The sequence below is a fragment of the Alligator sinensis genome, unplaced genomic scaffold (genome assembly GCF_000455745.1).
Source record: "Alligator sinensis unplaced genomic scaffold, ASM45574v1 scaffold264_1, whole genome shotgun sequence".
Taxonomy (NCBI): domain Eukaryota; kingdom Metazoa; phylum Chordata; order Crocodylia; family Alligatoridae; genus Alligator; species Alligator sinensis.
In genome coordinates, this window is record NW_005841831.1 from 5,862,214 (window position 1) to 5,877,277 (window position 15,064).

At 43.8% G+C, this 15,064-nt stretch overlaps 1 protein-coding gene across 5 annotated transcripts in view; it reads right to left on the reverse strand.

Annotated features, from left to right (window-relative positions):
* SCMH1 (Scm polycomb group protein homolog 1) overlaps positions 1–15,064 on the reverse strand; it is a 123,997-nt gene that overhangs the window by 95,339 nt on the left and 13,594 nt on the right. For 3 of the 5 annotated variants that reach the window (XM_025212901.1, XM_025212951.1, XM_025213035.1), the window contains exons 3-5: positions 14,244–14,328; positions 10,257–10,325; positions 243–313 (exon numbers count right to left, since the gene is read on the reverse strand). In XM_025212901.1, coding sequence (XP_025068686.1) covers positions 243–313; positions 10,257–10,325; positions 14,244–14,268 — 165 coding nt within the window. In that variant the 5' untranslated portion in view covers positions 14,269–14,328. Of the gene's footprint in view, positions 1–242; positions 314–5,342; positions 5,457–10,256; positions 10,326–10,880; positions 11,062–14,243; positions 14,329–15,064 lie in introns of those variants that run through there. The other 2 variants (XM_025212986.1, XM_025213086.1) reach the window with 2 other exon arrangements.

Sequence of the window (15,064 nt, forward strand, 5' to 3'; positions counted from 1 at the left end):
ATGTGAGTCCTGCAAGGACAAAGAGATGCTCTAATATTCCTATTTATGTACATTTGAGAGTTACTCCCCTGGATTGTTCGGTAACATATATGGCTTGTCTAAACGTATCTATTCTATCTTTGCTTCATCATACACACATTCCTGCCCAGTGTTCGCTTTTTCTATTCCAAGGTTTGCTCTGAACTAGAATCTGGATTTATCCATTCCCTTTGTTGCTCTCATAACACTACACCACCAATTACCTGCTTGAAGCAATGGGCTGGAGCTGGGATGGCACATGTCTCTTTCAGGTATTTTTCCCAGGTGAAGTGACCTGCAAGAGAAGAAATAAAGGGATTTAAGCAGGAGCTGACAGCATAGCAAAAAACTAAGAGAAGTTACACCCTACATCATTATAACTAGATACTGACCAAGAGAATGGAAGAACTAACTTGGGGTGTTCGCTGCACCATCCAAATCCCTGGCCCTCCAGAGTTGGGGGGAGGGGGGAAGGAGATCAGACTAGGTTACAATCTACCCTGCTCTTCCATCTTTTAAAGTCTGATTTTAAACCCTGAAGCTGCACAAATGGTGCAAGCTGTCAAAGGAGTTAGCACAGTCTCTGAGAGAACAATTCCTTCAGGCTATGCATTACACATACTGCTTAGTCTTGGAGTTAAGGACAAGTCACTGAAGGATGAGATCTAAATCACCCGAAAAGCTTTTACATGCCATTGACTTCATGGCTGCTGCTTAAACACAGGCTGTTTTTTCCAAACAGCAATCATATGGCAAGAAGTAGCTGATTAGTGGACTGGCCAGCAGTTAAGTATCTAGAACAAACAGTCCATAGTTGAGGCAATATTGAAGCATCCTCCATGAGGGCAGAGATTTACAGAACAGACCTTATTCAATAGAAAAGCCCCTTCAGCTGAAAACTGCCGTAAAGGGAAGGGTCTGTTTGTAGTGCTCTTCAAATGTATAGGTATGCATGGCAAAAGTGTTATTCTGTCAAAGGGGGAATAGCAATCAAAACTTCCATCATTTACATGAGCTCCTGAGAAATTATCTTCTACAAAAGCCAGCATGGCACTAGCTTCTATTCACCTGAACAGCACCCACGAGACCCTTTTTTTCAAGTCATTAAAAGAGCATCTGTGGGGGCCAGTTACCATTTCTATTACTCACAACAGTTTTTATTCAGCTTATTTTTTATATAAAAAACATAGTTAAGTGTGTACACGCTTACACATGCTTAACATGGCATATGAAAGGACTCTAACATTTAGGAATGGAAATGTTAAGTTTACATATATAATTTTAACTCTGTCCCATGCAGGACTATGGGAGAATACATAAAGACTCTACTCCTCCTCAAATAATATAACAGAAGCATCACTTTCCCACCATCTCTCATCCACAGAGTAGCATACTCTGGACAGTTTTTTTATATACTTTTACTTAAACTAGTTTTCATAATCATTTAATATATTTTTATTTACAGAGCTCTGAAGCTGGCACCCTGGGCAGCCATGAAAGGGAAGTACATTGGAGTTGGATGGGACCAAGAAGAGAAGGGGCCCTTAGTTCTAGCTTGTGCCCTTTCCCCAGTTAGACAGAAGCTTCTCCCTTACACTGCTAGTGACTCAGCTTTAAGAGGAGTACTGAAAAGGAGACTGGCTGACCTGTGGTGTTCAAGTGCTGCAGTGGGAAGTCAGAGACCCAGGTTCAAATCCCATAAGGGCAAGGCGGACCTGGAACCCGGGTCTCCTGGCTTCCCGGGTAAGTGTCCTACTGATTCAGGTCTTGACGGAGCGGGGGGAAAGAAGGTAAGAAGTCTTTCATATTTTGTTGCCAGTGAGCATGCCCAGTCTTCACACCTACATAGTTGTCCACAGTCATGCATACGTGCAGGGCTACATGTCCAGGAATAGAATTCCTCCAGGTGCCTAAGTACCAAAAATGCTATGTAGATGATCAAATCTGGATACTTAGATGACCAAGAAGGGAACAGAATGCCTAGGTTATTATACAGGTGATAACCACTATCACCAACCACCCACACCAGCCATGGATGCTTATCTCAGTGTTGCCAGTCTTTGCTAAGTATGCTGTGAGTATGCAGACTGCCCCTTGAGGCATATAAAGCTGTGCCTGATTTATGAATCCCAAATGACTATAGGTGATGGAAAGACACTTAAATGTTCAGCTCAGCCAAGATGGTAGCAGCTTTGTCCAAGTGCAACAACTAGTATGTAGGCATCTAAATGCGTTTTTGTCTGAAAACACAAGGCTTTGCAGCTTCCCAAGTACTTCAGCATTTTAGCAGATTTTTTTTTTTTTTTTTTAAGACACAAGCCATTCAGTTCTGCCTAAAGTGCAATTCGGGCAATTAAATCCCATTTTTGTACCAGACGCTAAGAGACTAGACTAAACAACTTTGAAATAAGGAACTTAACAGCTTTTTAACATTTTATCTAAAAATACCTCCCACTCAACACGCATCCTTTTTTTAAAAACAGTAGATGTATTTTTTCTCTCTGCATCTAACGTTTTAAATCAAGCAGAGACCAAGCCTACAGGATTCCAGCGCGAGCAAAGAATTTCTGAGACAGTTGTCTGTCCCTGAAAACAGAGTATGGGTACAAACTCATGTAAGCTTATTTCTAGTTTGCTGCCAACCCACTATACTGTGAAGATGTCTATAGCACAGCTTGCAATTCACATTTTGGTAAGTTTAAAAAAAGTTTAAGTTCTACTGAAGAGGACTTTTTAGAACCCCCCCCCCCCCATGTGTGGCAGAGTTCAAGCCTAACAATCTAGTATTTCTAATTCCTTTATATAAATACAGTAAACTAAAATACAAGATATTTCCATTCAAAATTACTCCCTCGTGACCAATGAACAAGACAGTGAACTCTGAGGTCTCTAACCCCTTGCCTTAACTTAAGATAGTTTGGTTTATGGCTGGGGTTTTCAACCTTTTTGGGTCAGTGTACCCTTGATGGCTGGTCGAGAAGGAAGGAGTCCCCCGATGGCCTGTTGATGAGCGGGGGGTGAGGGGAAGGAAGGAGGCAGGAGGGGAGAATCCCACAGCAGCCAATCGACAAACGGGAGGGTCACCTGTGGCTGATCGGCAAGCATGCCAGCGGCAGAAGTGCTAGTGGCATGGCAGCAGAAGTTCCAGCAGCAGCGACTGAGTAACCCCTGAGGCCATCCCAAGTACCCCCAAAGGTACACGTATCCCCAGCTGAAAACCCCTGGTCTGTGGTTTAGGGAAAAGTTCTAGAGCAGTGGTTCTCACCCTTCTTAGATGCAAGGCACTCCTCCATAACTTTTTTGAATTTGGCAGCACCCCCAGTTGAGACCCATTGTTTTACTGCCTCTACTTACCGCAGTAGTTCTCAACCAGGATGCTGCCATACACTTCTGCCTATACTAGGGTTATCTGATAAACCTAAACCAGGTAGTAGCAGAGGCATAACTAATGAGTTTTTTTGTCCTGGGCAAAACTCCCCTGTGGCCTCACTCCTCTGGCTAGGCAGTATAAACAGCTATGGCTGGAGCACACACTCATGCAACAGCCCTTTCTGGTCCAACCCCACAAGCTCTTCCCAGAAAGAGTCACACCTGCCTGATATGCCTCTGTTTGAGATGCACTGGGGGGGGCCTGAACCAAGAAGGGTTGCAGGAAGTGCACAGGCTCCAGCTGCAGCTGCCTCCCAAATCTGCCTCCTCAGGAGGCAAGCAGGGCAGTTCCACCTAACTTAAATTGGCACCTGCACCATGGCATCCCTGTCAAAGGGCTCATGGCATCCCCTCTGACAACCACTGCTCCAGATAAATACAATATATGGTATTGGCACTAAGTGATGATAATATATAGCTCTTAATATATATTGCTTTTCATCCACGAATCTGAAAGTTATTTACAAAGGATGACAAACAACATTATCCTCATACTCCAGATGAGGAAACAAGTGCACAGAGAAGGGCAGGGACTTGTTTAAGATAGTGGTATACCAAGGGGACTGACATAAATGAACTTTATCAAGGAAAGAGAAATCTGCTAATGATGAAAAACAGTGAAAGAGATCATTCCAGAGTGTTTTTGGTCAGGCAGTAGAGAACACATCCAAAACACACTGTTTGAAAACAGCATGAGCAGAGTTTTAAGACAGATATCTCAAGCTTGATCATCTTAAGCTTTGTTCCTCTTGCCCCTCCCGAAATCCTACTTACTATGTTGACTCAAGTATGTGGCCATTAACTTGCATATTCAATTCCAGCAGTATCAAATGAAGCCCAGGACTCCAGGCTTGCTGTGTAAAGAGAGGTCACATTTGCTATGTGCTTTCTCATGCTGTTACATGCATAGAACCAAAGAAAAATAGTGCTGGAAGGGACCTCAGAAGGTCTTCTAGTCTAATCCTCCTGCTCAAGGCAGGATCATCCCCGTCTAAATAATTCCAGACAAGTGTTTGTGTGTTTATAGACTGCAAAGCCAGAAGGCACCATTGGAAACATCTAGTTTAACCTCCTGTATAACACAGGCCAACTATTTTGTCTCTTAACTCTCTAATTCTTTGTTGGCTTTAAACATGTCAAACATGGCAATACAGTCGGATAAGGAGCTTTTTGCTGTAACCCACTGTTTCACATCTGGCCCATGTGGCTAACAACTGAATATTGTTTTCTGCATGGTTAGTCAACCACCTACACCGAAAGATTTGGCCCAATTGTTCACTTCATACAAACTATCATCACAGTAGGCACTAACTAGCCGCGTCAACTAATTTAGCAGAGGTGTCAAAGACTGAATGGGCCATGGAGACTAAACTCTCCTCTTGTTATGAAAAGTGGACAATGCAGCACAGGGACAAAGCAGCAAGAGGGGTGAGGTGGAGGGCAGAACTTATCCCACTGTTGCTTGCTCTGTGGGAGAGGGACTTAGGGCAAGATTCTATTCTGCTTACTGGACGTCTAAGTGGACATAAGCACCTACGTGCAAGTCTAGTCTTCCCTGTTCAAGTCCTTAAAAATCTGTATTGGATCTACTTTTGTCATCTGACATGATCACCTGACCCAAAAGGAGTCACAAAAAAGCAGTGAGCAAAAGCAAGACCCACTCGCATTTCTCATTAACTGTTTTTCAGGGAATTGAGCAGGATGGAATAGGATTGCACTTAGGTGCCCAAGTCCCCTTACATGCCTAATAGGTGGAAGAGAAGCTGGCCCTTAGCCTCCAGCATTGGTTGTCCAGTATGTATGTAGCAGGGCACTGTGGTGTGCCTGCTACTTTAATGGGAGAAGCTACCTTAGAGACAGCTTCCAGGTAGTGTGGGGGCTGACTGCAGGCTTACCTGATTGGAAGAGGGCCAGGCTGGGGCTAAATACGCCTAGTGCCTGAGCAGATCAGGGACCCCAGCCCTGAGAGTCTGAGGAGAAGAGTTCTCTACAGCAGGGCAGGAGGACTCCTGAAAGACCAAAAAAGGTAGGGGAAACAAAAAGACCCTGCAATCCTGGGAACCAGAGAATATTCCCTGTGGCAGAGAAGGGTTGATGCAGGCAAGGGGCCTTTGTTTTATGTTGATAAGATTGCTTGAGTTACAAGTCTCGAGCCCTGCTGGAGACAGGCTTAAAGCCTAGAGAGAATTCCCCAGCCTAGAACAGGGGCTGAGTGGGGATAGAGGGCAAGAGGGTTTTGCCTACCACCAGCCCAGAGAAGGGAGCTGAGCAGGGCACAGAGGGTTCCCCAGCCCAGAAGAGGGTTTGGACAAGGGAGCAGAGCCCACCAGCCCAGGGAAGGGGCTGAGTGGGGCACAAAGGGCTCCCCAGCCAAGAGGGACTGTGTGAGGGACTAGGGGTTGGAGGACCCAGAGATAGAGGGCAGAGAGGGACCCAGGGGGTCTGAGAATCCTGAGGAGCTAAGGAAAGCAAACAGCTGAAGTGCTAACACCTGCAAGGCTTGGGCTGTGGTGTAGGGGAGGAATGGAGCCATGGCAATTTGCCCTCTGGGCTATAGGTGCCCTGCAGGGGCACTGCCAGGCGAGAAGGCCTATTTAGCACAAAGGTTGATTGAAACTAGTGGGGAGGGACCCCTTGAGGAGTTGATTGGACTTAGGCTCTCTCTCTAAGGCCCATGGGCAGCCTCCCTTACTTAACCCTCAATAACAAGGTGTGGTGGGTGAGCAATTAAGGGAGAGCAACCTTAGAGACAGAACCAGGCAGGAGCCATACAGCCATTAGGAGGCATCATGGCTGCCCCTGAGGCTCAAACCTGCTACAATGTACCAAAGGCACGATATTCACTTACTCCTGTTTGACACTTCACCTTTTTAGTACTCCCCTCACCTCCTCCTGCAAATCACAAATCCTATACAATGAGTTAGGAGCACCATATTCTTAAATAAGACTGAGAATTTTTTCAGCAAAATCATACAACACCAGAACTTTTTTGTTTAAGGAGAGGAAATGAAGCAAAATATTCAATGAGAAATATGACATTGAGTTACAGTTGACATTTAAGCACACAAGAACCAAGAAATTCAAAACTAAGGGTTTGATTCTGGTAGTATTCCTTGTTTCAGGAATTGTTATACTCTGTAAGTAACCCCAATGAAGGTGTTACTTAAAGTAAAACTGGCAGAACTGAGCTCTCTGGTATAAATAAAGGAACGCCCCCCCCACCCCCACATCAACAAGGGGACAAGCCACAACAGAATCATAGAAAATTAGGATTGAAAGGGGCCTCAGGAAGTCATCTAGTCCAACCCCACACTCAAGGTAGGACCATCACCAAGTAGATCATCCCAGACAAAACTTTGTCTACCTGGGTCTTAAAAACCTCCAAGGATGGAGATTCCACCACTTCTCTGGATAGCCAATTTCAGTGCTTTACTACCCTCCTAGTGAGAAAGTTCTTCCTAATATTTAACTTAAACTTCCCTTGCTGAACTTGAGACCATTGCTCTGTATTCTGTCATTTGCAACCACTGAGAACAGTCCACCTCTTTGGAACCACCCTTCACGTAGTTGAAGACTATTAAATTCCCCCTCGGTCTTCTCTCCAAGCTAAATAAGCCCAGTTCCCTCATCCTCTCCTCAGAAGTTGTGTCCCAGCCTCCTAACCATTGTCACTGCCCTCTGCTGCACTCAATCTGACTTGTCCACATCCTGTCTGTGGGAGGGTTGGGGGGCAAAACTGGGTGCAGTACACCAGGTGTGGCCTCACCAGTGTTTAATAGAAGGGGATAATCACTTCCCTCCATCTGCTGGCAACACTCGTACCAGTGCAGCCCAGTATGCCGTTAGCCTTCTTCACAACAAGGGCATACTATTGGCTCATATTCAGCTTCTTGTTCACTGTAACCCCCCAGGACCTTTTCTGCATAGCAGCTGCTTAGCCAGTCATCCCCAGCATGTACTGGTGCCTGGGACTGTTCCATTCTAAATGCAGGACTTTGCATTTGTCCTTACTTAACCTCATGAGATTTCTTTTGGTCCAATCCTCCAATTTGTTGAGGTCTCTCCGAATCCTAGCCCTACCCTCCAATGTAGCTACTACTCCCCCCAGCTCAGTGTCATCTGCAAACTTGTTAAGGGTGCACTCTATCCCATCTTCCAGGTCACTGATGTTATTGGACAAAACTGGCCCCAGGATTGATCCCTGAGGCATTCCACTTGACACTGGCTGCCAACCTGACATTGGGCCATTGCTTATTACCCTCTGAGCCCGACAATCCAGCCAGTTTTCTATCCACTTTATAGACCATTCATCCAACCCACACTTACTTAGCTTGCTTGCAAGAACGTTGTGGGAGACCATATCAAAAGCCTTGCTAAAGTCAAGGTACATCATGTCCACTGCTCTTCCCACATCTAGAGTCAGTCATCTCATCATAGAAGGTATACTTGTGACCAACATAACTCCTGAACTCCCCAACCTGCCTGTGCTTGAACTCCTCACAATGCTGTATTTAATGTAGTTTTGCCTGGAATTTGAATAAAGCTGTTTATGTTTTTACTCAAATCTGGTTTGGGTTCCATTAGCATTTAAAATTTCAAGGTATCATCAATCCTATTGAAAGAAACGCACGTGCACTTCAGGTTACATCTCTGAAGGAGACTGTGCCCTACACAGATCAAAGCACCCTGTTAAAATCTGTCCCCCATATGTGAGCCAGCTAAATAGTTTCAAGAGTGAATATGAAAGCAGAATGGTCTAACCAAGTTTAACTCAGAAAGATGACAGAATATCAGTGTCTGCTCACAATCCAACCACATCAATGACCTTCCTAGTTGCATGTTTCCAAACAGGCTCTCACTCTATAAGAGAAGAATTCCTGCAGGTCGTATTTTACTGCAGTTTTCAAAGGCTCTGGTTAACTGCTATTTTGATTAACAGTCAGTGTAACTAATCATGGCACTCATAATGCACTGCCACTTGCTCTGCTTTCCTACCCTGAAACATAACATGTAAGCCTGCACGAAGCATTAGCCCATTTGGTTTAGATCATTACTCTTCTTTTTTTAAGAACTGCCTGGTTCCACTTTCATCTCTGGGAGGAACCCTTTTCATGTTAGGCTTAGGGCAGTGGTCATCTGGGAAGTAACTGTGTCTGCATATTCACACTTAAGTACTCAGAATTTGTACAGAATATCGAGCAATGCAGGTGAGCATTTGTTCCCAGAAGACAATTCCTATTTTACACCAAGTACTTGTCCAATAGATAGATAATTACCTACTTCAATCCTGAGTACAACACACTTCTCCAGTAATTCCTTAGCTTGACTGATACATCTAAGGCTGTATGCCTTTATGTTCATTTCAGAGAGATTCCTTGTCACTAAAAAAAACAAAACAGTCCTCCCCATGCATGGGAATGATGCAATGCCCTGCAAAAGGGAGATTATGGAAAATCCCTGAAACCCAGTAGGAAGACTCTAGACAGAACATACAAACCACAATAGTAGCCTATAATTGCAAATAATGTTCAAGACAGAGGTGAGAGAGACAATCTTCAGGGATTCTCTTCCGTGTCTCAGGTCCCTGCATAGGTTTCTATGCCATAACTCAAAGCTCAATGACAGACACCCAACAAATACTTCCCCAGAGCAGACAGTGCTCTCAAGATAGCCTCAACAGGGACTCCAAGAAAAACAAGACTGCCTAACACAAAGGCAGATGGTGATTTATGCCACTTTAAATTTCTAAAGATGAGTTCGCTGGGGAATCTTGAAATTAAACTTTACAAACAAAAGAAAATTATAAAAGGTTGTTAGAAAGTGAGACCTAAAGCCTTGTCATAAATTATACACGTAGCCCAAACAGTCAGAACTTGCACGCATATCCCTGGAAGAGAGAGCAGGTCCCACCAGTTCTATAAACAATCTCTAAGGTTGCATGCAGACATGGAAAAAACCACTACCACCACCAAGAAACCCCCAAACCCCCAGCTCTTTACTTTAAACTCAGTGTGCTCCTGCACCCAGCCCAGGGCACGCGCAGAAGATGCACTGTGTTAGTTGAACTCAGCTTTCCCAACATCTGTATAAATCAGGTACTTTAGTGGGGCTATTCTGGCACTTTTATCTAATAGCTGATTGACTCAGCTATTAGATAAATGTGGCAAAAAGTCCAGCTGAAGCAAGAGATCTACACAGATGCTGCAGAGCCAGGTCAAAGTAATGCGCCCCTGCTTCTGGTAAAGTGTGGGAGTTTTCACACACACCCCCTCCCCCGTCTGGCAGCACCCTAGATGCTCTGCACAGGATTGCAGCCTTCCCGGCCACTGAACTAGATAAACAATGATCTCCAAGGGGAGAGAGGTGATTAACTCTTGTTCTGCTAACTGCATCTCTTGCCCTCAGCTCTGAAGAGACTGACAGATGGGCTGATGCATAAGGGGCTCCCATTTGGGCTCTTATTTGCTGGGGAAATCATTTTGCTTTTGTTAAAGAAGGAATTCAATGAATGATCTGATAAAGTCACAACCACACCCACTCTACAAAAGCAGGCTTGAATTAACAGTTTCATATGAATATAAAAGAGAGAACTTACCTTAAGTAAGGAAAACCTTCTGATGCTAACTTATCTGTAGCCTTTTACTGTCACATTTTGTAACATGGTACACAATTTTAAGTAATTTCTACACAAGGTCTCTATAGCTGAGAATCACTTAAAAGCAGTTTGCACTAAGTTTTCAGCATATCAGATGAGTTACATCCCAGACAAATCAATACATTCAAAAGGGGGGTGAGAAACACCTTCTTACCTTGGTATTGGGAGGAAGGTTCTGACGGGCGGCCATATTTGTGCTTTTTACCATCTTTCCAGTCTATGGCTAAGGCAAGAAACAAAGCATTTATGTCAGTGAGGGAGCCCATCGGATTCCAGATTAGTCTTCAAGCAGCTGCTCACTGGACATAGGCATTTTGTACCTCCCAGGAAAGAAATGACCCCAGGACAAGGGCAAGTTCCTACTGTTTGGCTCATTTTCTCCCTGTACAGACTGCCAAACAACATATAGTAGTGACATTCACTGGACAAGGCACATAAAGGGATGACTTCAGGAGCCAATCTCCTGTTTGTTTATAGCCCACCCTGAGCTCAAGAGAAGGAACATTTGGCCTCAGGTTACTACTTGGTCTTCATCAACCCTTGTATGCTAATATTCATCCATAATGGCAAACAATGAGGCATAGAAACAAAAACTTTCAACTCAGTTTTTATCATTTTAAACTACCTTAAAAGCTGGCAGGCTTGAGAGAGAGAGATTTAGTGAGGAATGGAAATGAAAGGGTGAGGAAACTACTCCTTTTGTGGTGCATGCATAGAAGGGGTGAGTTTGGATCAGGTCCCCATTGGCAAATAAAGGTTAGTATAGCTATTCCTTTACCCCACATCTGCCTAGCTCCTCTCTTGGCTATTCAGGTCCCTTGGACACGAATGGCTTTCCCCAGAGTCCTGAAGGATGCTGGTCCCAACACACACAAAATACCGGATGTTTGAGCATCAGTACGGGCTGATCGCTGCCCAGGACATTAGGGCCGGGAATCACTGTGGGTACTACTCAATTCCTGGGGAAGGAAAAAGACAAAGACAGCTCTAAGCACCCCAACAGGTTGCTCAATGAATAGTGCTGATGGGCACCATAGGGTATCGCATCAAGTCTTCTTTGGCCACAAAGGTGATGGCCACAGAGAATGTGAAGAGGCATAAAAATAAAGGAACTCTTTCAAGATCCTTCCCAAAGTCTGACATGTCAAGAAATAGGCAACTCTCCCCCAAAAAGAAGCCCAACAGAGCAGTAAGCACCAACAGAGGATGCATTAGTCAGCTACTAATGCCCTCCTTGGGTGAACTGCTTATCAACCAAGGCGGTGCCATACGCTGATAGTTGACTAATGCACATGCTGAGATGTCTTATTGCTATTACAGGCCAGCTCATTTATTTTGCATTGCATTTGAAATGCTATTTTTAAAACACAAAAGCAATTTTGTAGCACTTTATGAAACATATCCTTCGATTAGGAAAAGTAGTTCCCAGTGAAAGGATAGGAGGAAAAATGTGGATAAAAAAAGTTTAAAAATTCTGAAGTAGCCGAAAGATCCAAGCAATAAACCATTGCTGAAAGGGCAATTGTACAATGTGGGCAAGGAAATGCTTTAAAACTGTTACATTTTCTCCTTCGTATTTATATTCACTATGCTCCAGTCACCCATGCTTTCATAACAGCTGCTCCTTGCTCTCACGCATTTTAGATAGTGGATATGGGGACTCTGTGTGTACTTCAATGGTGATGTTTTTCATATGAACCCCTGGGACTTGGTGCACAACTATGACATCATAAAACAGCCCAACCAGCAAAACAGTACAGGCAGTCCTCGGACTTACGACACAACTGGTTCCTGAAAACCACGTCTTAAGTTGAAACGTAACTTGGAACCAATTTTCTCATAAGAAACAATGTTATAAATGGAGGATTGGTTCCTGAACCAAGGCCCGATACCCTATTTTCATAAAAAATTCCCCCAAATTTTGCACTCAATCAATTATAGATGAGTAATATATCTACATTAATGTATTTATATTGTAAATAGCAATCATATTGATTTGGAAGGACATCTTTGAGGTGACTTGGTTGGACTTTTTGAAGGGTTCTTGGCTGGAATCTTCTCAGAAGTCTTGGCTGCAGGTTTTTCTGGAGTCCTGTCTGCTTTCTTAAAGAAAGTTTCCAAGGAAGTTTGGACAGACTTTCTCCAGGGAGATGGGTGATGCAGCAAACTTGTTCACTAGCACGGCATCACATCGGATCAAACGTTGTAAAGTCGAAACTGACATCAGAAAGTTGAAACAGGTTGTCAATTTATAAACGCTGTAAGTGCGAAACGTTGTAAGTTGAGGACTGCCTGTATTCCCATGCAGACTCGAATGAGCAAAATGGAAGGATATCCTTACCATAACTCTTATTTCCCCTGGGGCAAGATGGTCTGCCAACTCTTTATGAAAGCAGGGATAAAGCATACAAAGCACAGACGCTACAGATAAGACAAAACTATCAAAGGGTCTTATGTAACCTTTAGCATTGCAGGAGTGTGCCCTCCATGATAGCATTCATGTGTTCATATGGCTGTCTACCTTGGACAGCTTTTTATCACACTCTCTGTGGGCAAGTCACATTTCTACTGTTAACATATCTTTAAATGCAAAAACCTTCATTAGGGAGAATACAAAAGCAACACATGGGGAAAGAAGCTAAAGGAATAGAGAGATTTCGTTGCAAATTATTTTGACTGAAAAAGTCAAATGCATTACAGAAAACCAGGTAAACAGAACAGGAACCCATCTGTGTTCAACACAGTTGTTGATTCTGGAACATATGGTACTGCATTCACAGGGCAAAGGTCACAACGGCAATACTGGCAGGAGGCACCCTGCTCTAGGAGGCAAAAAGATGACAAGCTGTGTGCAAGGCTGAATTCAGCTAGTCAGGTCTCAGGCCACATTGCTGACTAATCAGCAACCTGCCTCTTTTATTACCAGGCCCTCCAGCTGCCTCACAGCATGCTTTCCCTGTTCCCTGTTTTCCTTCATTTGCTTTCACTTCATTAAAGGACAAGTGGCACTAGAAAGAAGATAATTCTCCTATAAGATGTGCCATTGGAGAAACAAGGGGGAAGCTTAAAAATATAGAAAAGGGAGAGAGAAATTGAGCACAGGAATCTCCTGCAGTAAACCTTGTGTGCATGTAGCAGATGTGGACAAAGAACTGCAGAGGATGCTGCACGCTTTACTGTTCCACCCTGCCCCCCGGCATTCTCCTGTAATGATAGTGATGAAATCACACTAGTCAAATGCACATGTATGGAACAACAGTAAAGGAAATCAATATTTCTATAAAAAGGCCTTGAAAAGCTCATTTGCAGACAGCCTACTTTGCTTTTCCCCTTTGTTTAAACAAACAACACAGGTAGCTTGCATGTAACTACTGAGCATTCCTTGTGCCTACAGTTATAATCGTCTTGTTATGGGATAAAAGATTCAGACCACCAGAAGTACCTGAGATACATTTGAGCTCCACAAGATAGGCTGATCTTCAGTTTCATACCGCCCTGAAAGGAGGGAGAGGCTTCTGACAACAGAGCACCAGCTCTCTTCATGCTGGGAGAACTAACAAAGAATGGAACAGGGTCCACAGGGCAATAACATCACCTAACATCATGCCTCACATATATAAGGGTGCCATGAAGTTAGCAAGAATTAGCACTTCTGGCTAAAAAAAGCCTGTGACATTTACTGATGCATGGAAACATGAAATAGGTCTACAGAAATGGAAACTGCAACCTGACCTTTAATCCAAAGACAGCAACAACAGCTAGACAGCCACAGTGCAAGCTTCCCAATGATTAGACCGGAAATGCACCCTACAACATCACTGGGACTAAGCAGTCTCCATAGCTGTTAACCTCAGCATATGTCCTGAAGAAGCTGTGCTGGGATGAAGATGGGTGAAATAACCTACAAGGGATTTTTCTTCTCTTACTTCTACCAGTCTGAGCGATCATTCTGTAATGAGGCCTGCCTAAACAATTCAATGAGACTCAGTGCATTCCCTTCATGTAGAGCCCTGCCCTAGACTATGGCACACATCTCGCATGTTCCCCTCTTGCCTCAGCTCCACAACAATTTATAATCAAGTCATTAGCCTATCCCCAACTAAACAACAGGTCTCTGCCTACACTAGTCAATACCACTTACCTGTTTGAGAGCCTGGTTTCCGCATTATACCGCCTGCTGCTGTCCTTACATTAAAACTGGTTTGGCTTTAGATACCTGAAGATGTCTAGGACAAAAGAAAAACATGATAAATTTCCCAATTCTGCATCACACGACTACCTGCAAAATTAACTAAATACAAGGTAGATAAAAAATAAATATCCTTTTCCCCAAGCTGATTAGAAACCTCCTATTGCAAAAACATATGATTCGTTTTAAACAGCATGGAATTAGAAGGATCTTCCTCCACTAAATGAGCAACTTAAATTTACAGTAATGGTAGCAGCAGCATAAATTAGCAAGAGCAGTATATGCCAATTTCTGTGTTCACTGTATAACAGAGCCTAGGAGAGAAAGGAGGGCTACTCACTGAGAGAGAGAGAGATTTTTTTTTTAAACTTTTAAAGCTTTTATTATAAAAATATTAAAAACAAAAGATGAAAGTGCAAAGGGGTTTGGCTCTCCCAGGGGCCAAGCATGAAACATGTTGGTAATGAAAACACTCATATTACCAGAGATTGAAACCCCCTCCCCTCAACAACCTTCATGGGGTTACACATTTAGGACTAGCTGCATCTTCCACCTTGCAGAGTGCCCCCTCAACGGATTAGCGCGACACACTGGTTCATTTTGCTGCAAGGTGGCATATCCAAACTCAAATGTGACACACACTTGCACCAAGCAGCAGAAGAGTTCTAGAACGTCGGCAGAACTGGCTCCCTGCGAGCTGATTTCTGCAGCTTTTCAAGGCTGCCACCTTGGACCAGCCCAGCCGGAATCTGGCTTGACAGATCATCCGTCGT